Source organism: Cydia pomonella, chromosome 28 (assembly GCF_033807575.1).
Source record: "Cydia pomonella isolate Wapato2018A chromosome 28, ilCydPomo1, whole genome shotgun sequence".
Classification (NCBI taxonomy): Eukaryota; Metazoa; Arthropoda; class Insecta; order Lepidoptera; family Tortricidae; genus Cydia; species Cydia pomonella.
Window position 1 is genome coordinate 8,167,688 of NC_084730.1, and position 23,726 is coordinate 8,191,413.

At 35.9% G+C, this 23,726-nt stretch overlaps 2 protein-coding genes across 3 annotated transcripts; both read right to left on the bottom strand.

Annotated features, from left to right (window-relative positions):
* Window positions 1-6,342: 6,342 nt before the first annotated feature.
* Window positions 6,343-7,652, bottom strand: LOC133532996 (zinc finger protein 808-like). Its single transcript, XM_061871899.1, has one exon. The coding sequence runs from the start codon at window positions 7,394-7,396 to the stop codon at window positions 6,410-6,412; it is 987 nt and encodes a 328-aa protein (XP_061727883.1). The 5' UTR covers window positions 7,397-7,652; the 3' UTR covers window positions 6,343-6,409.
* Window positions 7,653-11,619: 3,967 nt separating this feature from the next.
* Window positions 11,620-23,506, bottom strand: LOC133533119 (uncharacterized). 2 transcript variants are annotated; one of them, XM_061872078.1, is made up of 5 exons: window positions 23,068-23,506; window positions 19,896-19,970; window positions 18,479-18,582; window positions 17,520-17,654; window positions 11,620-12,220 (listed from the first exon to the last, which is right to left on the bottom strand). In XM_061872078.1, the coding sequence occupies exons 1-5, from the start codon at window positions 23,285-23,287 to the stop codon at window positions 11,642-11,644; spliced, it is 1,113 nt and encodes a 370-aa protein (XP_061728062.1). In that variant the 5' UTR covers window positions 23,288-23,506; the 3' UTR covers window positions 11,620-11,641. The 2 variants fall into 2 exon arrangements, with proteins under 2 accessions (XP_061728062.1, XP_061728063.1); XM_061872079.1 differs by lacking the exon at window positions 19,896-19,970 and having other exon boundaries at window positions 23,068-23,505.
* Between the last annotated feature and the right edge of the window lie 220 nt (window positions 23,507-23,726).

Below are 23,726 nucleotides of genomic sequence, written 5' to 3' on the forward strand. Positions count from 1 at the left end.
GGATGGACGGATGGACGCACGGACGGACGGACGGTCGGACGGACAGAGTCGCATCATAAGGGTTCCTTTTGTACCTTTTTGGTACGGAACTCTAAAAACGAACTTAATCATTCATCTATATAAAAAGTACTACGCAACAATTAGGCGCTTACCACATTCGCATCTTATAAAAAAACGTCACGTTCTTTGTGATTTATTCATATTGTATTTCAACTTTATGGCATTAATTATTACTGTATAGTAAAGCACAAACAGCGGGCTAAAATCCCAATACATTATCATTATTACGATAAACTTTCTATAAATAATATCAACATGGGCGCCGTCAGGATTACTTTCAGGGAGGTGCATTATAAATGGAATAGAGGAATAGATGCAGTCATTTATTTTTCTTGGGTTAAATAGTTCCGAGTTATGCTATCAAAATCATTGCAGACTCTCTATCTCTTACAAACTCTAATGCTGGTGCAGACGCATAAAAAACATGTATTTTATATTTCTTTCCTGCCAGGGGGGGTGCAAGTACACCCCCTTGCAACCCGCTGCCGGCGCCTATGAATATCAAAGAGAATTTGCAATAGAGGTGGATTTTCTTTGGCCTATGATCTATTAGATGGCGCCACTTTTTGATATTTAACAAAGTTAACACATATCAGTTCAATAATAAGGATCAAAGTCAAATGGCGTTCTAAAATTTTTAATAATGTGTCGAAAGATTGCAGTAAATTAACTGCGGCTAATAAGTTTTCTTTGACAATTCTCTATTTCAAATTATCTTTGATTATATCTTATAAATAAAATAAAATGTTATATTATAGGCATAAAAATAAAAACAACCAATAGAAGTCTTAAATACAAGCTTAATACAAACAGAAATAAAAATAATTAATAATAAACAAAATCTTATTTTTATATACAAACCAGCGGTAGCAGCATGGTTCCATTTTTATCACCTGTCACTATGCCCGTCACTTTCGCACTGACGTACATGTTAGAACGTGACAGGCATGGTGACAAATGATAAACAGCCGACCATCTTAGCCCTACTGTAGGGGTAATGGTCGGCTCTTTATCATTTGTCACCTTACCTGTCACGTTCTAACAAGTATGTAAGCGCGAAAGTGACAGGCATAGTGACAAGTGATAAAAATGGAACCATGATGCTACCGCTGAATATACATAAAATACCGTTATGTCTACGTGAAGTTATTTATGCGGGAGCGCCATTAGCAAGTTTATTTTTATGCTAATAATGATACCCATTGAACTTATAATTAATGCCCTGAAGTTTTATTAATTAGAGGAACTTTTGATCCCAGTTGTAGCCAACATTTTTTGATAATGATTGTGACTAACAAGCGTATGTCCCATCTGAAGATAAACGGTTAGGTTTAGTACCGTCAACCGGGTTAAGTAGGATTTGCAGTGGTGAAACTAAAAATGAGATTGACCTGACTATTTCTTAATTTATTTTATTTATTCAGGTAAGTAATTGCAAAAACAAAACTAAAGTAATAACTACCTACAGAAATAGGATTGTTTCCAATTTTTTGAAACGCTTGTATTACCTAAAAGTTGCCCTAAAATTCAACTTTTATACTAAAAAAACCGGCCAAGAGCATGTCAGGCCATGCTCAGAGTAGGGTTCCGTAGTTACTCTTCCGTCACAATAAGCTAAACTGGAGCTTAAAGTATGGTAGATTGTTAACCAAGGGATGAACTGTGGGTGTACGTCTTTTTATTTTTACTATGAAGGGGAAAATTTTTGCGATAACTCAAAAACAGCTAAACTGATAATATCCGCTATAGTTTTCATTTAATTTCTTTCTTAAGCTCTACTTCCATGATTTTTTTCATATTTTTTGGACCTATGGTTCAAAAGTTAGAGGGGGGGGACACATTTTATTTTCTTTCGGAGCGATTATCTCCGAAAATATTCACTTTATCAAAAAAATGTTTGTTGAAGACCCCTATTAGTTTTGAAAGACCTTTGCAACGATACCCCACACTGTAGGGTTGAAGCAAAAAAAAAAGTTGACCCCCACTTTACGTGTAGGGGAGATACCATAAATTTTTTTTTAGATTTTATTGTACGACTTTGTCGGCTTTATTTATTTATATATCCATGCCAAATTTCAGCTTCTTAGCACTAACGACCACGGAGCAAAGCCTCGGACAGACAGACAGACAGACGGACATGGCGAAACTATAAGGGTTCCTAGTTGACTACGGAACCCTAAAAACGGCTTTATTATAAGTCTTATAATATAAATGAGGTTATGTATAAAAACTGTCAGAGCACAATAGGGTTGTTTCCAATTTTTTGAAACGCTTGTATTACGTTCTATATTAACTAAAAGTTGCCCTAAAATTCAACTTTTATACTAAGAACGGCTTTAAATATGTTAAATTAACAAAATATATTTTGACAGATGCTTTCGCGCCCATAACGCTCTTCGAAAATTGTGTGACGTCACAGTTTACGGTTTGACACAACTACATACATTTGTTGTTTATCGCCTAACTGTCAACAGTGTCAATCCGAGAGTTGTGACGTCATCACAATCTTCAATGAAGTTTCGAGTTTGGTCACGTGACGTGTGCCAAAAGATATTTGATTGACGTAACTGGTGACCGAAGAGCTGGCGGCTTCCTCGCACAACGTATCAGTATTGCGATACAACGAGGAAATGCCGCCAGCATCCTTGGTACAATGCCTCAAGGGCCTATTTTAGATATAAGCTAGTTATAGTAATCATCTGTATTAAATTCCATTATGTAAAGATATTTTAAATTCATATTTACAAAAATATGGTCATTACAGGTCCCCTAAAAGTAGTTTAACATGTTCTTATAATCCAAAAGAATTTGTTGGGATACAATTCTGCCCTAAGATTTGTAGATGGAAACAACCCAATTGTATAATACACTACGACACTACTATTATTTTCGATCGAATGCAGTGGCGTAGCGTGCCTTGGCGGGGCCCCGTATAAAAATTTGTTTGGGGGCCCTTAGGAAGGGTAAAAATTTCTCACAAAAACGCACGTTGGGGGCCCCCGTGGCCCGGGGGCCCCGTATAATTGATACGGCAGATACGGCGGTAGCTACGCCCCTGATCGAATGATACAATTTGTGTGGTTATTTTTTTAATAAATTGACAGATATATCACATTGTAAGGTTGTTGTTCTTATTCCCCCCAGCCATCCCTATGAGGGGTATTACTGCAATGTTCTGTCGCCAGCACTAGAACCTATCGTAAACCATAGAGTAACTTATACATACTGTGCCTTAAACTGTTTTTTTGACAAGTTTTCACAGATAATAAAATATGACATTGAACCATATATGTGTCGCCAAGGATGTCGGGTGACATGGCGCGACGTTGTCGGACACGTGTCGGCAGACATTTGTCTCCTAGTGTATCCCTGGCATTAAAGTAAATTAAAAAATGTTGCGAACCCCTGACTTGATGAGAAAACAAAATTTATGTACGTACTTTTATCCAACAGTTGTATTTTTATATCTGACTTGTCTGTGTCTTGTGTACAAAGAAAATCAGGTAAGCGTTTTTGTTTTATTAAGCGTAAATTATGGTTCGAAATTTTTAATTTTAATAGTATGAGGTGTCTAGCGACTTTCATGTTGTTCGTCACTGGGACAAGGAACGAAATGGGACACAAATTAAATCTTTTGACTGTACATACTAACATAGAGAAATATAAGTAAGGAAAGCGTGGTAATTCCATCAGTTTTATTACCAAAACGCGAGTTATTTCGTAGTCGACAATCGACATCTAACGTCAAGTAGTCGATTTGGCGTTATGGAGTTACCACTCTTAATTTTCGGATCCGTACAGGCGCCATCTCGTTTAGGTGTCAAATTCGAACCACGAAATTGTCTTCGTATTGACACATCTTGGAGGGTAGAGGAATGGAGAACAATCTATTTGTATAAAAAGTGTCCATCAAAAAACCTTAAATAGGTGGCGCTAAAAAACATCGCGGATTTTTTTTTAATTTGTTAAAAAAAGAACAAATCTCTGAGAGCGCACTTCACTCCGTCAATAACGTCTAAGTTCATGTTATGTACTTGTGCTACCCTAGCGCCACCGGAGACATTCCGAACTATTATTTACAGCTGCCAGCTGGACACTTTAGCAACAGTTCTCCCATAGGGGAGATAAGTTACCTCTGCCCTCCATAAGATGAATGATAATTTTTTTGTTCTTCAGAATGACTACCACGGCAGCATCAATAGGCAAGCACAGCCGCTACTTTACCACCGTTACTCCCGAGCGTTTCATCACGCTCCGCAGCCGCTTCGACCAATTCCTCCTAAACCTGGACAAGGATGTACCGGTCGTTCAGGTCTACGATAAGCTGCGGGAGGAGCAGCTGGAACAGCTGGCCGTGATCAGGGAGGTCAGCCAGACGCTACAGCAGAAGAAGGATGAGGATATATTGAAGGCTAAGGTGAGATTTTTTTAAATGGGGAAGGTTAAAAGTCTGGCTGTCAACTATATATCAAATTATTTTATTAAATAAGTATTTCGTTTTGTGTTTTCTAAGTAATCACACTACTGTAAACATTATAATACCTATAATAGACATAATTTTTTTAAATGGAAAAATTACTGTCTTAATAGCATCGTTCGCAGACGTTTCTGTTTCTTAGAAATAATTTATAATAGACTTCATTTGAAAAAACAGTGTTAATGGGATGGTGCTATACGCATGAGCCCGTGAGTGACGGACACTGTTTAGTCGAGTTCATAAATATGTATACATTTCTTCATTTTAATCCATTGCAATATGGTGAAAAAAATTATACATATTTATGAACTCGACTGTATCTACTGCGATTAACAAATTGAAGTCGCTTTCACTACATATAACTTGCATGAATTTCACTTTTGATAATAGCGCCATCTAGTGGTGAGTAGTAATACAATGAATTTTTTTTTACAGCAAGCAGCAGAGGAAGCTCAGAAAAAAGCCGAGGCTGATGCCGCAAAGAAAGAAGAAGAAAGTAAAGCGGAAGAAAGCAAAGAAGGGGAGCAGGAAGTTAAAGAGGAAGACAAAAAGGAGACTGTAGCGGCGTTGTATTCGCAATAAATGTATATTAAAAAAATATTATTATATTTATTCATGATAAAATATAAGATAAGTTAAAGGGAAAATAATTGTTTTATTATTATAAACGGTTGTATAAAGTACCTTTATTCCTGCCTGCATTACAGGTTTTCATTGATTTACATTTTTTTTAAATATAAGTAGTTGAAAATTGCACCTTTAAAGACGTCTAATAAATCGTTGCTATTAAAGACGTTTATTAGATTTACCTAAAAAAAATATTAGACACAAATGCACTTAACGGTTACCTATCTTAACTTCAAAAATTTAAATTCAGATTAATTAAACCCCAAAATTTTAATTTGACCAAACGTCTTATTTTTTGAAAACCGTTGAAATTTCTGAAAAGGTCACCAATCTAACCTAATCTAATGGCTTCTACATGTGTCCTTTTTAAGTTTGTAAAACTTAAAGATTTCTGAAAAAATTCGTGCGATGCGAATTCGGCAAATGAAGCGTGGGGCAAACATTTCAAAGTAGTTACCCTCTTAGGCTAAACAATAAAGTAACAGACTTGACAATTAAATTGGATTTAAAATTCAACCTTAACACATACACAATAAAGTTAATTTTTAAAACGAGACAGAACAATCATAATAATATTGACTATATGATTAATGAAACACACAGAAAAGGTAAGTGTATACATTGTACGCTTTTATTATTATTATTAAAAAATAATATTTATAAATATATATATCAAACGATAAAATTCTCTGTGGAATATTGAAGCTCTAATAATAATAATTGTACGCTTAGTCCTTATTATATTTAATATAATATAATAATATATTTAATATAATAAGGGCAATCTTACACGAATTTACCAACTACCTTAAGCTCAATAAGGCTTACTTAATGAAGATAAATAGTGCCATTTTTAACTAAAAGGGTACTTATTGCCGATGGTCAATATGGCGCTCTTTCCATATAGCTAAATTTTAAATCAACCAACAAGATACCTTTTGGTTGAAAATGTCACAATATAATACTTATATGCACACACTTACTAGTAGAAGGCACGGACATTACCAACTAGGCTAAAAACAGTTTTTTTTTTAAATTGTTGTGTCTTGAATACTTAGAAGTTCATCTGCAGTATTTTGAACATCTACACGTCATTAGTGTGGCCAGTTTGTTTTTGCATTCAATGACTCATCCAACAGAAAAAACAAGGTCATTACCAGGTAAAGAAAAACAACTCCTAATGGTTAGAATAAAAAAGTATAATTATATCCAATACATGATAGGTTACAGATTTAAGAAATAAAACTAAGAGTTATCTGTCATAACATCTTCCTCTTCTTCTTCCGGTTCAGCTAGGTCTGGGTGGCAGACGCGTATATGCAGATTCAAGTTGATCTTTACGATAAATGACTTTCCGCAGGTCGAGCATTTATAGGGCCGTTTTACATCATCATCAATATTCGGAGGATGAGCACGGGCCATGTGTGTGCGCAGAAGTGAAGAGTGCATCGTACGGTCACACTGCGGACACTTAACCAGACAGTCTACAGGCTGCCCCTCATGCGTTAGCTTATGTTTCTCCATCGTTATCTTCGAAACGAACAGCTTGCTGCATATATCGCACTTGAAATTCTTCACCTTTGTATGTTTCTTCATGTGAACTTTAAGACAGTTCTTAGTCGGAAACATCTCATCGCATTTAGAGCATTTGAACTTCTTTATATCGTTATGTAGCTGCATGTGGAGCTTCAAATAAGCTTGACCGGTAAAATTTTTGTTGCAAATCTCACAATTAATAGTGCTGGTTGCCGAGTGAGTTTGCATGTGTGATTTTAAGAACTGAGCTGCCACGAAACTGCGATCGCATACCTCGCAAATGTACTTCTTGGAGGTGACACCCTCATGCTTACTGCGGTGTATGTCCAAGTGGTACTGACTGTTGACTTTGACGTCGCACTGGTCACACCGGAATTTACGACGTTTCTTCGCTGTTTCCTTGTGACTCTGCGGCTCGGGATCACGAGAAACTGGCCCGGAATCTTTATCATTCCCGTGAAATTTCTTGTGCAGCATCAAATACTCCATTCCTTCAAACGTCAGATCACATACGTCGCAGCGGAACCGAGAATCACTTTGAGAGTAATTGACTTCAGACCCGTTGTAGGCTTCCGCCATTTTCTCTCGCTTCACCGATTGACGATTATCGCTAGATTTCTCGCCACCGGCCGGCTCCATCATGCTTTTCATCCAATGATGGTGAACGCCACCGCCTGAACCTGATTTTGCCTCCATTTAATGAGCGACGCTATCACAGCATCGCGACGCAACGCAACTTCGATATTGATCCGTAATAACGGGTACGTGTAATCAAATTCGTGTACGCGCGGCCCGTCGTTATAGAAGCTTTAATTGTGCATTGTTGATATGATTTGCACCAAATTTTACAACATTCACGGGGCGAGACACAAAAGGAAGCCTTGTTACAGTACCATAAATTCCAAAAGAGAAGCGAAGCGCGTTGGTTTTTTTTTCAAGCGGTTAATGACAGTGATAACTTTTTAATTTTGACATAGTTACAGTTGCCAGAGTAAAATTTTGATCATTAAGGTTTTTGAGTTGAAATTGGTTGTAATAAAATTTTAACGCTATATAATGAAAACTATAATAAACAATATTAAATACCTATTAAAAATAAAATATGTTTTTATCAAAAATATTCAAGTAAACAATGTAATGCAAGAAGTTTATAACCAAACTAGAGATTATTGATTAAAGCGCCAATTACAACCACACTTCCCGATATCGGGCCCGAAATCAGGGGGCTTACCGCGAAACCCAAAATAGCAAATTGCGTGGATCTTTCTCTTTTACTCTCACTAAGACCTAATAAAATTAGAGTGACAAGAGAAAAATGCCCGCAATTGACGAACTTCGATTTTGGCGGTTATAGCCCAGTCCCGATTTCGGGCCCGAAATCGGGAAGGGTAGGGTTAACAATATTTAAAATGTAAAAAAAAACTGTGAAAAATATTCAATGTTTGATATTTTTTCTTAACGACCATTTTTTTACATTTCAAATATTGTAAACGATGTCCTGATATTTGGTGAAACGGAAAAATACTCTTGCTCGGGCCCGATTTCGGGCCTGATAAAGTGTGGATGTAGTTGACACTTTTGGAATAGTATATCTATGGTTAGGTTAGGTTCAAAGAGCTGTGGCCCTAGTGAAAAAGGGTACAAGTCTCTGGCAGTTTAGGTGTATAAGGGCATAAGTGTTACTTGGAACTTACACCCCTTTACACCTGCGCTGCCAGAGACTTGTACCCTTTTTCACTAGGGCCACAGGATATAGGTTAGGTTAAGAATGAGATAGTACTTACCGTTATAGAACTCAAAGTTTGTCCTACAAGATTTTTCTTCTAATTTTTTTAAGAGAAACCAATATATTTATTTAAAGAGGATGTGTTATTCCAATTGCATTGTAACTCATTTTAGAAAAATGTGTATATGTATAGTTAAGAAAAATTTGATAATAATGTGTTATTTATTTGTTATGTTCATGTGGATTTATTATGTAAATAAAGTTACGGTTTATTTAAGAAAGTAAAATGAATTATATATATTTATGGAATACAATTTTCTTAGATACCTAATGAGTTTTGGAGCAAAAATATCCACTTATAACTTTAATTGCAAGGGAATCGTCCTGCAGAAAGAGACAGAGCATATTTAATGGGGTGAATAACCTTATCGAACCGTTTTTCTCTGCTTACAATCTCCAAAGTGTTTATAAACTTCATGACAACTCCCGTTGCAACAAATTTCAGATTGTACCTTGTACCTCTATCTATGCATATTGATATAAATATAACCAAAGAGTAAAGTAAGTATATCTACACTCCATATACCGAAGTTTGTAAATTCCGTGAATCTTTCTCTGTCACTCTAATTACTCCTCTATTCGAGGAAGAGAAAGATGCTCCTTTGCGAACGTCGTTGTCGCGTTAGGTCCTCAGACCAATCACAGAACGTTGTGATAAAATAGAATGACAGCTATCAAAATTGGCATCCGGCTGTGGTATTGTATGTTTATATATTGTATTGTTTACTATTTATATTTATTTACATTATTATTTTCGTAATGAACGAAGGTGAAGGTCACTCTAATTGCGTTTAAAATGTTGTTGGAGCCGTAATTATAATAATTCTTTAATTATAAGTTATCATGACCTTGAAGTTTCTTCTTCAGAAGAAAGCTTATCCGCCATGAAGAAAAGAAATAGCAAAAATTTTAATTTAAGGAAGAAAATAACATAGTACATTAATTACCGCATATTCAAATCATAGCTAGGTAAACTTTATTTTCCTTTCAAAGTAATAGATAGTAATTTCAATTAAACGTTTGTATAAACAAAACCCTAAAATTTAAAGAGTTACACTACAAAATATATCAAACATACAGTAGTTTATATTTGCTAAGTTCATAGGAATTGCCTTACTTTTTCTTTGGACATTAATCTTTTTTACAAGCTTTTATTTAACTTTCAATGTACTTATGTATGTAACTATGTATGTTTGTACGGGTGAAATCTTGCAAGTCAAATTTGACTTACTTCCCGGTCATCGGAAGAAGTTGAAAATTTGCATACATATGTGAGTCAGGTGACAATGCAATATTATGGTACCATCGCACTGAGCTGATGATGGAGACAGGAGGTGGCCATGGGAACTCAGTGATAAAACAATGCAACCTAATCGTGTTTAGGTTTTTTAGAATTGTCTCGATGAGTATTAGTTGTCTGTGGAAAGAAAAGTACAGTCAGTGATAAAAGTAAGTAACAAAAATGATTTTTTTTGCCAAAAAGTGAGTGAGACACTTCATTCGGTTCTTGTTTGTATGTCTTGGAGACCCTTTATATCTCTAAGGATAATTTAATGATCGTTTTTTTAAATTATATTTTATCTCTGACACTTGGAGACTTTTACATGTCCAAAGAATTTTAGTAGTTGTTGTTTTTATTTTTTTATTATAGTTTTTTTTTGTGTAATTCGATATTTAGAGACTGTATACATCGCTAATAAAGTATCTATTATTTCATTGATTCTATATTTGTAATTGTATTTTGTTCTTTTTATTGATTATAAAAATTTGACATGTGAATGTGCCCCTGTGGCCTATTTGCTGAATAAATGTTTGTTTGTATGAAGATGTTTTGACGACCAGTTTGACCTAGTGGGTAGTGACCCTGCCTACGAAGCTGATGGTCCCGGGTTCAAATCCTGGTAAGGGCATTTATTCGTGTGATGTGCATGGATATTTGTTCCTGAGTCATGGGTGTTTTCTATGTATTTAAGTATTTATAAATATTCATATATTATATATATCTTTGCCTAAGTACCCTCAACACAAGCCTTATTGTGCTTACTGTGGGACTTCGTCAATTTGTGTACCAATGTCCTATAATATTTGTTTATTTATTATTTATTTATTTACAAGCAGAGTTATAATAAAGAGATTCCACTATATTCCCATTATTTATTATTCCAGGGTATATATTCTCAGAATCGAACACTGCAGCACCCCAACTGTCCTGCTAGTACCACAACAAGCAGTTTTAATCTCCTAGCTTACTCAATAGTGACCAAAGAGAATTTGAAATAATACCTATCGGAGCGGCCAAGGTACTCAAATATATCTGTACCCCTAGTGTACATTTGATCGACATCATAACGTGACGAACGCGTTTGCGTTAAGTCTCATTTTGTATAGGATTTTGAGTTTCCAAAACGTCCCGCTTGGCGCGCTCTTTCTAAATCCAATACAAAATGAGACTAAACGCAAACGCGTATGTCACGTTTCGAAATCGAATTAATTTACACTAGGGGTACTGAACAAGCACTTTAACGACTTGATAATAGAGGCTTTGTTTAGATATTTGTGACCACCTTGGCCGCTCCGATATATCTGATAGCGACTGTATATTGTACAACATTCTATATTTACCAAATCTGGCTACCCAATGGTAGGGTTGGCGGCCTGATTTTATTTTGAATCTAAAACTATTGTCACTAGTTTGGACTGGCTCTAGTGGGTCTTTGTATCGAAAGCCGATTCGGTTCCGGTGATTCTAAGTACTTATAATGTTAATTAGCATACTGTTACAATAAAAATAATTATAGATTAAAAAAAGTACAAATGAAATGACCCAAAATCATCATCTCCAGATTTTTTTTTTTTTTTTTTTACTCTCATCTGCCATCGGCTTTCTTAGCCATAATCAGATTGTATCTATGTATCTAAAAAAAATCTTTTTTCAGGTGGTGGTCCATTAACCACCATTCCTTTATTATGTGAAAATTAGCATATTACGTTACTATGTCGAAGATTTAAAGGGCCATATGTACTGTAAAACTTTGTACGGTACACGTGCGAATAGGTTTATCGCCACTCGTTACGAATTTCCTATTTTTCGCACTTGTATCGTAAATAACTATTAGATACATTCAAAGATCTATTAAAAATTTACAATAGTATCTTTACTTTTTTTTCGCATTCGCGTACAGCTCCTTAAAAACGTTTGAATAATCCGACTCATCTTTCGCCTTAAATGGTCTCTGAGCTTTAGGAATAGGTTTTGCGTACAATTCCTTATTGTCATTATTTGCACCAATTTCAGCATAATTTCCTTCTGATTTAGCTCCAATTTCAGCATAATTTCCTTCCGAGTTACCTATTGCAGCATAACTCCCTTCTGATTTTCCAATTGCAGCACATCCTCCTTCAGAGTTTCCAATTGCAGCATAACCTCCTTCAGAGTTACCTATAGCAGCATATCCTCCTTCAGAGTTATCTATAGACGCATATCCTCCTTCATTGCCTATAGCAGCATATTCTCCTTCTGATTTACCAATTGCAGCATAACCTCCTTCCGATTGACTTCCGATTGCAGCATAATTCCCTTCCTTAGGCATGTAAGGTTCCGCGTAATCTGCCTTGTTCGGTTCGGCGTAAGTACACGGATTAGAACCGGATTTGACGTACGGTTCGGCGTAGGTCTCGGAACCGTTGAAACGGTTCGGGTCGGCGTATAGGGCTTCGCTCATGTCTTGGGAGTCCTGGGAAAAGAAATAATAGCAATGCAAAGTCGATAACAGTTTTTTTGTCAAACGAAATAATTGAGAGAATTGGTTGAGAGAAAGGGGCTGCGACCCACGCTCTGGTTCGTTCCTGATCCAACAAATATAACTGGCCATTGAGCAAGGGAACGCCGCCAGTATTTTTAATACATTTGATTTGGGTAAATATCAGAGTGGGGGGGGGGGGGGGGGGTAATTTTGTATTTGCTATATGTTTAGTATAGATATGCAGTGGACGAAACCTGTGGATGTATATTTTGTAAAATTAAAAAAAAAAATCAGAGTCAAGTGAATGCAGTGGAAATGAGAGCGTTGAGAAGTGTGTGTGGTGTAAAATTACAAGATAGAATTAGGAACAGTGTGATAAAGGAAAAGTGTGGACTGAACGAAGATGTAGTGACAAAAATTGAGAAAGGTATGTTGAAATGGTTTGGACATGTGGAAAGAATGAGTGATGGAAGGTTAACAAAGAGAGTGTATAAGGGAGAAGTAGAAGAGGGAGCTGGAAGGGGTAGACCTTGGCGGACTTTCTCTGATCAAATCGGGGAAATCCTGAAGAAAGGCCAGGTCAAGAGCACCCTAAACCGACGAGCGTGTATGAGGAATGTCATGAAAGTGAAGGAAGCGAAAGAGGTATGTCAGGATCGTAGCAAGTGGAAATCCGTGGTCTCTGGAGACTATACGTCTCTGTCATATTGTATAATATACTTGACTTGGTACATACTAGTTATGTACAGAATGTAGCATTAGTTTATGAGACTGCTAGTTTAACAGTCCAGACGCGGTTTATTTATTTAGTATAAATTTTATTTTGACACTTGGAGAGACTTTACACCTCCAAATTTTATTAGTATTAGTACTTTGACATTGGGGACCTTTTACGTCTCCATATTTAATGTGTTTTTAACCATAGAGACTATACATCTCTATTGTATTGTATTAATTATTTATTTTAACCTTTTGAACGCCGCTTAGGATGTCATCGGACGTGCCCGTGTCGCCGCCTATACTAAGTAATAACAAACTGTGTAGTGCTTGCCACATAACTTACGATAACATATTTTATTGTTTATAGTTTACAGTGATTAACTTCATTTTTTACCACCTTATCATTAAAAAAAAATATTATAATAATTAAATCACGTTTACCAATGTCTTTTTTATGGTTTCGTTCCTTTATTAATGGATTGAATCTGTGAATTTTACCAGCTATGCAAATTTATTGATGGACTTTGCTACATCACTATTATTTTTTATTTCGTATCTGTGACGTCATGAGCGGTCTACTATTTCAGACATTGGCGAAGGCTTCATTGTATTTTCGTTGATAAGTTGACACTAGTAGGGAGAGGATTGATCACATTAGAAACGTATCGAATCTGAAAATTTCAACGTTGTTTGGCATAATAAATCATGAAATTTTACACAGTAACACAATTCTTTTGATAAATAAATATTGTAAACTCAATATTATTATAGTATTCAAAGTTTTAAAACTACTAAATAGTACCTTCTTATATATTTTGTTGACCTAACATAACTTTGAAATATCGAGTAATCTACACCACTAAAATTTTCTAAGTTATATCTTTGACGTCACATGCGGTCTCATTTTTAAGACGACGGCGTAGTCTGTATTGATTATTATTGCGGAATATAATAACTTAGTAGGGATTACCGATGAACCACGATAACAGAGTCTCGCCTTATTTATCGATTCAAATATCTATCATCGATGAAAAAAACCGACTTCACGAAACCCTGGAAGGTAGGCACTAGTACAATTCAAATATATTTATTTCTAAGTTCAACTTTGAAAACGTCCAAGGACTCAATATGTCCAAGTGTCAAAATGTCCAAGGGTCAAAACATCCATGGAATCAAAATGTCCAAAGAGTAAATGGTAAAGTGGAACTGCTTGGATCGGGATCACAATGACAAGGATTAGGTACTCGATCATTTACTGCGAGGCCATCATGGCATGTCGTGTTGCTAGAGTCAAGTTTCTGGACGCTGAACGTGCACCTAGAACTGCAGAAGGAGTCTCTGCATGGCAATTGCGTATGAAGCGAATGTATCAACACTTGTTGTGGCTACTTAAGTCATTGGGTAACTTGATTCAGTTAAGGACAGATTCTGGTTACGGCAGATTATTTTTATGACAGATTCAGTCATGGAAAAAGTGTCTACCAAATCTATCATTCATGGATCTATAAAATATTTTACAGTACATATGGTGCTACTTTATAGCACTAGTGCGAAAATTAGCATATTACGTTACTGTGTCGAACATTTAAAGGGCCATATGTACTGTAAAACGTTGTACGATACATGTGCGAATAGGTAATTCGCAACTCGTGTCGATTTAAAACACTCCCTTCGGTCGTGTTTTAATTTATTGCCACTCGTTTCGAATTTCCTATTTTTCGCACTTGTATCGTAATGTACTAATATGTATAGACAATATAGTAGGTGACGCCAAACCGCATCAGACCGGTAGGTCAGGATTATTGGTAACAATCAACCAGGGTCGCGTTTTATAAATCTTCAGCGGACGACATTGTAGAATAATAGACAACTTACGTCATAATTTTATAAGAACATATCGAAGTGATAAAATAGGTTAGCTAAGTAAGGTCAGTCGCATGCATAAATCTTACGTCGTAAATCTAAACATCGAATGAGAAAGTCGACGTAGATATTTCAATACCAATCATCGTCACATCACTGGTGTCTTTTAAATAAGACTTTGGCTACGAGACTTGGGGTAAAATCATACATAATCTAATGGTATAATTAAAGTTTATTTTCAACTAGAAAATATAATAAAATCAACAGATCAGTCTCACTGTTACTTAATTAACAATTACTGCGACTTACTTATGCAAAGAACCAAAGTAAACTTTATTAAAGTAAAGAATGTCTTGAGAAAAACATGAAAAAAATTGTCTTATTTATCAGACTGCGGCGACACGAGCTGGGTATTGATTGTCTGATATATCAGACTACGGCGGTCAAAAGGTTAAGATTATTATAATGTAATGTTTACCCAGGTATTGGCTATTGTATTTATAAATGTTGTTATGTATTTTTCATGTCACTATATGATGTTACTATAAATGTTGTATTGACTTGTAAAAGAGCCCTTGAGGCCTACTTGCAGAATAAATTTATGAATTTTGAATTTGAATTCTGCCTACCCCTTCGGGAAATAGGCGTGATTAAATAAATAAATATTATAGGACATTATTACACAAATTGACTAAGTCCCACAGTAAGCTCAATAAGGCTTGTGTTGAGGGTACTTAGACACCGATATATATAATATATAAATATTTATAAATACTTAAATACATAGAAAACACCCATGACTCAGGAACAAATATCCATGCTCATCACACGAATAAATGCCCTTACCAGGATTTGAACCCGGGACCATCGATACCCGGGATTATCTTATACCTTTAAACGAGCAATTCTTGTATATGTATATATATAACTAATTATGTACTTAACGCTAAATGATATAATATATACGGACACACACATCCACACATACACACACACACACACACACGCACACACACACACACACACACACACACACACACACACACACACACACACACTTAGTAGCATACGTAAGTAGTTAGTAAGGTAATCTTATACAATAAGTGGGTTCATTTTATATAAAACTAGTGGATAAAAAAAAAAAAAAAAAACAAAATGTACTTACCATTACAGGAAGAGCGAGTTCTCCTGACACAGGTGTCTTCATACCTACTAGGAGGGCTCAACACTTGTAAAAATTGTATACGTGTTTTTTTCACGAAATAATTTTTTTTTTTTTTTTTTTTTTTTTTTTTTTTTTTTTTTTTTTTTTTTTTTATATATATATAGTATATATTTCCGGGATCTCGGAAACGGCTCTAACGATTCGCTGAAATTTGGTATATGGGGGTTTTTGGGGGTAAACAATCGATCTAGATTAGTCTTATGTTTGGGAAAACGCGTGTTTTCGAGTTTTCATGCGTTTTTCTTTCGACGCAGAATATGGTCGCTAATTTCCTGTTGCCGCCCACTGTCCGTCTGGTCCAGCGGGTTAAGACGCGGACGGCAAGAAACAACCAGTGTTACGGGTTCGAATCCCGCCCGGTGACTAACTTTTGTTTTTTTTTATATGTTCAAATTTATATATATTTTTTAATTTTTATTGTTTTTAGACAACTTTAAAAAATGTGGTTAATGTTTGAGATAACAATATATACTCCTCAAAAGAAAATAAGGGCCACTGAGTTTTTTGGCTGTAACTTAAAACATACTTACTTATTTTATGTGATATTTTTTGTTCAAATAAAAATGGCATTCTTTTTTTACAATTTAAGTGTATTTCTATCCGAGCTTTGCTCGGTCGCCCAGGTACTATGTATGTATGTATGTATGAAACAAGAAATTGGCTTTGTAACTTGTGACAGTAATAAATAATACGAAAGCGGCCAGGGATCCCATGTGACAAGGTACGAAGTACTTGACTGGACCTACCTACCTACCTAATATTAATTATGACGTAACCTAAGTGTAGTTACATAATAATAGTGCCGTAGAGAAATGACACTTACTACAAAACCGAAGTTTGACAGCGATTCAGGGACGAAGTCATGCTGTGCCCTTTCTAATGTATGGCACTAACCCTTTCGGCTGTTTAAGATTGTCATTCAAGCCATTCTCTTATCTGTGGTTATGCACGCATAGGGACGTCAAGTTGTGCCAACCCTAATAATCGCACCCGTACACTTCGCGGGGACTGGACCCAAAATTTTAAACGCACAATAAAAAAAAAAAAAAAATGAACGGAGCCGAGAATTCCCGAAAGGAGTGTCGCCCTACTGGTGTAGTTTTGATTTAACTGGTTGAAATCTATCAAATAACTTGGGACTATCTGAAGTTACAATATAATTGGGTTCACAATGTACCTTAGGTTCACTGTAGGTCTCAACTGTTATCTTCAGTTTGACATCACCTGGCACCGATAGTGTCGCGTAGTTCTGATCTTTAGTCAATAGTCAAGTTTGGAACGCCTAACCTATCTGGAGTATCATTGAGTTCATTGTGTACCTTCGGCTCACTGTAGGTGCCCTCAACTGTCACATTCGGCTTGGCATCCTTCAGCAAGGTCCTCGGCGCTGGCAGGCGGCAGTGTTGCGTAGTTTTTCTGATCTTTGGTCAAGTTTGGTACGCCTATAACCTATCTGGAGTTATATCTAAGTTCATTGTGTACCTTTGGCTCACTGTAGGTGCCCTCAACTGTCACCTTCGGCTTGGCATCCTTCTGCAAGGTCCTCGGTGCTGGCACTGGTAGTGTCGCGTAGTTCTTCTGATCTTTGGTCAAGTTAGCGTAGGTTAAATCGTCAGTCTGGAAGGAAAATAGGAAAAAATTAAATTAGGTGACATAAAATTCGAAGGCAAAACGGTATTATTAAAAAAAGTGCGAGTCAGACTCGCCCACCGCGGGTGCCGTACTTTTTAGTATTTGTTGTTATAGCGGCAACAGAAATACATCATCTGTGAAAATTTCAACAGTCTAGTTATCACGGTTCATGAGATACAGCCTGGTGACAGACGGACGGACGGACAGCGGAGTCTAATAACCACATCGCAAGGTTACGGACGCTGCATTATTATTAACTATAGTTTTAAGTTTATTATAGATTCATGTCCGAAATAAAAGCTGTTTAATTTAATTTTTATTTAATTTAATTATTTTGACGACCGGTTTGGCCTAGTGGGTAGCGACCCTGCCTACGAAGCTGATGGTCCCGGGTTCAAATTCTGGTAAGGGAATTTATTCGTGGGATGAGCTTGGATATTTGTTCCCGAGTCATGTTCTATATATTTTAAAAATGTATAAATATTTATATATTATATATATCGTTGACTAAGTATCCTCAACACAAGCCTTATTGAGCTTACTGTGGGACTTAGTGAATTTGTGTAATAATGTCCTATAATATTTACTTATTTATTTATTTATTATTTATTATAGTCACTATTTAGTCATTTTAGCTACCTAGACAAAGTTTACTATGTGGGCAAAGTTGCCAACTTACCTGCAATTTCTTCTTGCGATAATACACAATAATGCTTACCATGACGCAAAAAGTAAAGAATATAGCGCACAGTACCAGTACATTTTAGCTACCTGGACATAGTTGTATGTGGGCAAAGTTAACAACTTACCTGGGGTTTCTTCTTTCTATAATAAATAATTACGCACACCACGACGCAAAGAGCAATGATAGCTGCGCCACCTCCCAGCACGAATTTAAGCCACCATTCCTTCCCTGAAAAGTAGCATTATATAAGAGAAAAGTGTATGACCGCTTTTCCATAGAAACGTAGTCCCCATTTTCCTCTCAGAATATTAACATGGTATCAGATATATCGAAGCAGCCGAGGCGCTCAATAATATTTGAACACGCACTCTAACGCCTTGACAATAGAGGCGTGTTCAGATATTTGTGAGCACGTTCGCTGCTCCGATGTATCCGATGGCGACTATAACAAACAGCTGTTTTCATGTGCTGCCGGCTTTTATTTTTCTGACGGGACAGATTAAAAAAAAAAATGAGATAGAAAATGTGCCTTAAAAATTTCTCGGATTACTGGCAAAAAATTGTTTGGTTTGAAAATGCCATCACAAAATAATCCGCAAAATTCATTGTATGAAAAATCGAATTTCGTTAAAGTTCTCCATTAAAAACGCCAATTTCATAGGTAATGACCTAATGCATTATGCCCACGCGTGTAATAGTTTTTTTTTACTTCATTACGCCCATGGGTATAATGGGCATATTTTTAGGGTACCGTAGCCAAATGGCAAAAAACGGAACCCTTATAGATTCGTCATGTCCGTCTGTCTGTCCGATTATTTTCAAGTAGGTTTAAACGAGTTTTGCTTTTAAAATACTGACGATTATAAATTATTTTTTGTGCAATTTTCTTGATCTTCCGTACATTTAGGACCGACTAATGTGTGACGTCACATCACATTATCATTTTGTTAGAGGCGTTTCAATCGTCGAGTGCGAGCGTCAGACTTTAACTCTCATTTCTGACCTTTGTGTTGCTTAAATGCCATGAGTCCTATATAGACGTGCTATCTTAGATTCCTTTAAAAACCCTTAATAGAAATTCAGGTTTAGTAATATGGTTATTTTTTAAACAGCGAATAAACTTAAGATTAAATCTGCATCTGAATTTGGCAAGAATGTTCCACGAATGCACATACTTATCTCAGCAAACACTTCATTTCTTTTCGTTACCTGTTTGTTATATAAGGCATGACGTAATTAACATAGGATACCTTTTTCCCCTGTTTAAATAAAGCACCTACATCAAATAATTAACTGTTCTTTTTTGTGCCAACCATTGCATAGTTTTGTTGTAATTTGTGGATAATGTCGTTGGCAATGCATTACATTAATTTTAATTGTAATACTAAATGTAACATTATATTGTATAGGTGTTTGTTATCCCTAAAATGAATAAATAAAATAAAATAGACATTTCATCCTCAGGAAAATCAAGATCGATTGACATTTTTTACAAAAAAACTGTCAAGTAGCCAATTAGGTTTCAAAGATAAAAAGTTTACCTGCCGGCGACTCGATATTTTTGCTTTCTAAACCTGATGGCGATGACATTTGAATTGCAGTTTTGTCAGTGAACGCTGGAGAAATAAATAAAATATTTATTTAAGAATGTATGTACACTGTAAACTCTACACGGTGTAACACGTGGAACCCGAAAGATGTTAACCACGCACTTAGGCCAAAAGAACGAAAAAAAATTACATGAGTTTAAGTAAATTTCGCCAAAAAAAATTTATTTTTCCAAGTTTTGAAAAGTTAATGTTATGATAACACTGGCACTGATTCTGATAACGATTTTTGTAAAACCTAGTTTTGGCAAAGGTATTGTATTATTTGTCACATTATGACATCTATCAATAAGGATATTTAGACTACGCCCCATAGGGACCATGCGCGTTGGAGGGTCTGCCATCTTGTGGCCAGAATCGGAACCATAAACATGTAAATTTACACGTCACGTGTTTTCTTGTGCATAGTAGGTTCTGCCATCTTTTGGCTACATCGGAACAATAAACATCACATTTACGCCTCGCGCCAAAAATCTGACGGCTCCTGTGCTGCCCCCTACAGTTCATGCACGCTCCCTATAAGGATATTGCCATTAAAAGGCGTTTTGCACTAAGTTACAATAAGATATTCTGTTTTAATTGGTTATCATATTAACTCTGAAAGTAGGCGAAATCCAGAAAAGTGTATATCCTCGTAAGGCCCAAGGTCCTACCTATACGACTTATTCAGTTCGATTAAATTTAAATCATATTCAATTAGGACAGAGTTGCATTTGTTTTGTTTCGTGCAATTTTCAAACAAAATAAAATCAACTGTATTCCGTGCACTATAGGTTCAAATTCCAGTGGCAAATTTTGGATTTTTCATTTCTATGGCTGGGCCTTAAGAGGCTATGACATTTTAGTCTAAATGTGATTAGGAATACACTGTTAAAATCTTTCGGTTTCCTCATGGTACACCGTGTATATAGCGACACTCAAGGGACCGGACGTTTTTTGAGGATATAGAGTTTTCGTTGTATAGAAAGAAATTAATATCAAATTAAAGCAACTATATGACGTTATCGGAAGTGAATCCTTATATCGAGTGACTTTATATACTTACCTATATGGAGTTTACACCGTACTTATAAATCATATTTAAGGGGCTGTCAACACCCAATGTCCTTGAAATTGATGTTACTTAAACAGTTTTTTAAGAAAAACTATTTGTTTTAGTCAAGTAAGAAAAATATATGTTCATATTAATTATATTTCAAAGACCGTGGTTGTACTCGATACATGATTGAACGAAATCGGCTCGATAGAAAATTTATTGTTTTGACTTATGGGTCTGCAATTAAAATCACAATTTCAAAACATTTATATCTAAACCGCTAACGAGTAAAATATTACACTAATAATCCACTTTGTTTTATTTCAATATTTTTCTTATTATTCCCTTGCCCAGGCCCAGTAACATGCGACAGTGCTATCTCATTTACTCCGATACAAGTGTGCGCGCTTTAGGTATTGACAGCCTCTTAATTGTAATTGGGCAATAAAAGATTAGACTGGCTAAAATAACATCCTCAGTATATGTGAAACAACTTGCTCGGTCTTTATTTGGCCTTGTACATACGTAAGATACGTTTCAAGCTGCGTGCAATTGTGCAGTACAGTTAAGTCGCTCGCGGCACACCAATATTTAAATAAATTTAAATAAATAAATATTATAGGACATTATTACACAAATTGACTAAGTCCCACAGTAAGCTCAATAAGGCTTGTGTTGAGGGTACTTAGACAACGATATATATAATATATAAATATTTATAAATACTTAAATACATAGAAAACACCCATGACTCAGGAACAAATATCCATGCTCATCACACGAATAAATGCCCTTACCAGGATTTGAACCCGGGACCATCAGCTTCGTAGGCAGGGTCACTACCCACTAGGCCAAACCGGTCGTCAATATAGATAATAATATAATATAAATATTATAGCGATATTCTTACATAAATTGACTAAGTACCACGGTAAGCCAAGAAGGCTTGTGTTGTGGGTACTTAGACAACGACATAATATATATATATACAAATACTTAAATACATAGAAAACATCCATGACTCAGGAACAAATATCTTTGCTCATCGCAGAAATAACTGCCCTTACTGGGATTCGAACCCAGGACCATCGGCTTCATAGGCAGGGTCACTGTCACTACTCTTGGCGTAAAAATGATCGTATATAAGGCTTCCGTTTTTCCTTTAGAGGTACGGAACCCTAAAAACCCTAAAAAATGCGAACCACCAGTCGTTCACCTTTCGAATAAGAGTAATGTAATGAGTATTACTCTTTTCAGTAGACACTTTCTGCTATCTGGCTGCCAAAAGATAAAAAAATAAAACTATTTTGAAGAGACCCTTCTTCGGGTGAACGGCTCCTCCAGATTCTGCCAGTTTTCCCTATCCTTGGCCTTCTGTGGCCATATTGGACAGATAGAGGGGCGGGCGGCAAAGCAATTTGTGTAAGAATGCCCCTATAATATTTATTTATTTATTATTTATGATTCAAAATCAAAATCATCACATAAAAGTCAACTCCACCAGCCAAAACAAGGAAGACAGAAGACACTCCAAATTTGCCCCACATGTGGATAAAATGCAAATTACACATCAGTTTGTGATGAATAAAGAGAGCCTTTACCAGTTCGTAAAGGCCCTCTTGATTGTTCAAAAACGAATGAGAAACGTTTCATTTTATCCACATGTGGGGCAAAGTAATCAGTAGCAAATTTTGAGTTGTTTCCTTATGTTAGCTGGTAGAATTAACTTTTAAAAGATGATTGCGAATGATACATTTTTATTACGTTCATTTGGATTTCATTTGGTTTGATTTTTTTGGTATTTTGTAGTTAGTATTATCCTCACGTTGGTCTGGTGAAATTTTTTGTGTTTCACTCGGAGGCAATGTTTGTTTAACGCTCGTGCCTTGAAATCCACGCAGTGGTCAAGATTCCACTTCTCGAACCACTCGCTGGTTCAATTTTGGAATCTTTCGCTTTCTCGGGTATCAATATTAGCACGAGCGGTTAAACAACAACTTTGCCCCCTTGTAAAACAAATAACTATTTATGCATTGTTCAAATGTAAATCGGGTTAAATTAGATTCTTACGTGTTGCCTGTTGAGTAGATGGAGTCGCTGGCGGGATGTAGATAAAATGTAATACAACAGAAAAAGAAAAACCAGAATGTTCTTTTCTGATGGCTTTACATTTTATCGAGTCGTTATTTTCTTCAAGGGTTTTTTCTTGAGATATCGTTGTCACAGTACCTTTCGGGGCTGAAAACCAATAGAACAAACGTATTGTAAATGATATACAGGTTGATTTCATGCCAATTTTGAAAACGGTTAAAATTTAAGTAAGTACCCCATTTTGATAATAATTTGGAAGTAGCTCGTTCCTGAGCAGGTAATAGACAAAAAAACTAATGCATAAAAGTTTTTTTGTAAAATAGTCCAAGTATAGTAATGTACGAGGGTTACTTATATATCCGGAAACAAAAAAACAAACAAACGTACACGGCTGAAAATAGTTTTATTGTTTTTCAAAGTATTCCCTTTGATGATCTATGCACTTTTGCATTCGTGTGAACCAATTTTTGAAGCATTTCTGCCACTCCGCCTGAGGTACCTCCATAACGTGTTGTTTGAATGCGTCGAAAGCATCTTCAGCGGTCGAAAATCGTTGACCGCGTAATTTATTTTTTATATTGGGAAATAAATAAAAATCATTGGGTGCCAAGTCAGGGCTGTACGGCGGATGACCCGTT

Bases quoted from the DNA above. Each gene is read 5' to 3' on its own strand.
- LOC133533119 (XM_061872078.1), bottom strand. From the start codon at position 23,287: ATGAAATCAACCTGTATATCATTTACAATACGTTTGTTCTATTGGTTT. The intron at 19,971-23,067 runs GTAAGAATCTAA...TTATTTCTCCAG, and splicing joins ATCTACTCAACAGGCAACAC to CGTTCACTGACAAAACTGCA. The intron at 17,655-18,478 runs GTAAGTTGTTAA...TTTTCCTTCCAG, and splicing joins ATAGAAAGAAGAAACCCCAG to ACTGACGATTTAACCTACGC.
- LOC133532996 (XM_061871899.1), bottom strand. From the start codon at position 7,396: ATGGAGGCAAAATCAGGTTCAGGCGGTGGCGTTCACCATCATTGGATG.